The sequence below is a fragment of the Phaethon lepturus genome, unplaced genomic scaffold (assembly GCF_000687285.1).
Source record: "Phaethon lepturus isolate BGI_N335 unplaced genomic scaffold, ASM68728v1 scaffold28067, whole genome shotgun sequence".
Lineage (NCBI taxonomy): Eukaryota > Metazoa > Chordata > Aves > Phaethontiformes > Phaethontidae > Phaethon > Phaethon lepturus.
Genome location: NW_010550224.1, coordinates 12,070 through 12,485, shown reverse-complemented (window position 1 = coordinate 12,485; position 416 = coordinate 12,070). Strand labels below are relative to the sequence as shown.

The 416-nt window shown below is 62.0% G+C and overlaps 1 protein-coding gene across 1 annotated transcript in view; it reads left to right on the top strand.

The window, feature by feature from the left end:
• The first annotated feature begins 296 nt into the window (after positions 1-296).
• Positions 297-416, top strand: part of GLB1L (galactosidase, beta 1-like) — a 5,566-nt gene continuing 5,446 nt past the window's right edge. The window contains exon 1 of the mRNA XM_010290509.1: positions 297-406. Within this exon, the coding sequence (XP_010288811.1) occupies positions 297-406 (110 nt within the window). The remainder of the gene's footprint in view (positions 407-416) is intronic.

The following is a 416-nucleotide window of genomic DNA, read 5'->3' as shown; positions in this document are numbered from 1 at the left end:
GTCCGTCAACACCGCTGATGAAACAAGTGGGTTGAGCTCCCTCGAAGGCGTTTTGTTTAGTGGTGACACTTTTAGGAGGCTCCTTGTCCCTCCACATGTGTCACCCACCACCCCGGGGGGCACCAGGGATATGTCCACCGTGCCAGCTGGGCTTTGAGGGGGGTGATGCACATCTGGCCCCGGCGTGGGGGCCAGAGCTGCTCACCCCATGTCCCACGCTCTTTCCCAGCAGCGCTGCTGTTCCTGCTGTCTGCACTTAGGACCTGGAGAAGCGCCCAGTGGAGAAGGATCATGTGATGGTGGTGTCCATGTCCCCCTTCGTCCCCCATCCAGGGCCCATCAAGCATCCAGCGAGGATGGGGCTGCTGGCTCTCACCCTGCTGATGGGGGCAGGGCTCCTGGCCACCCAGGGTCAT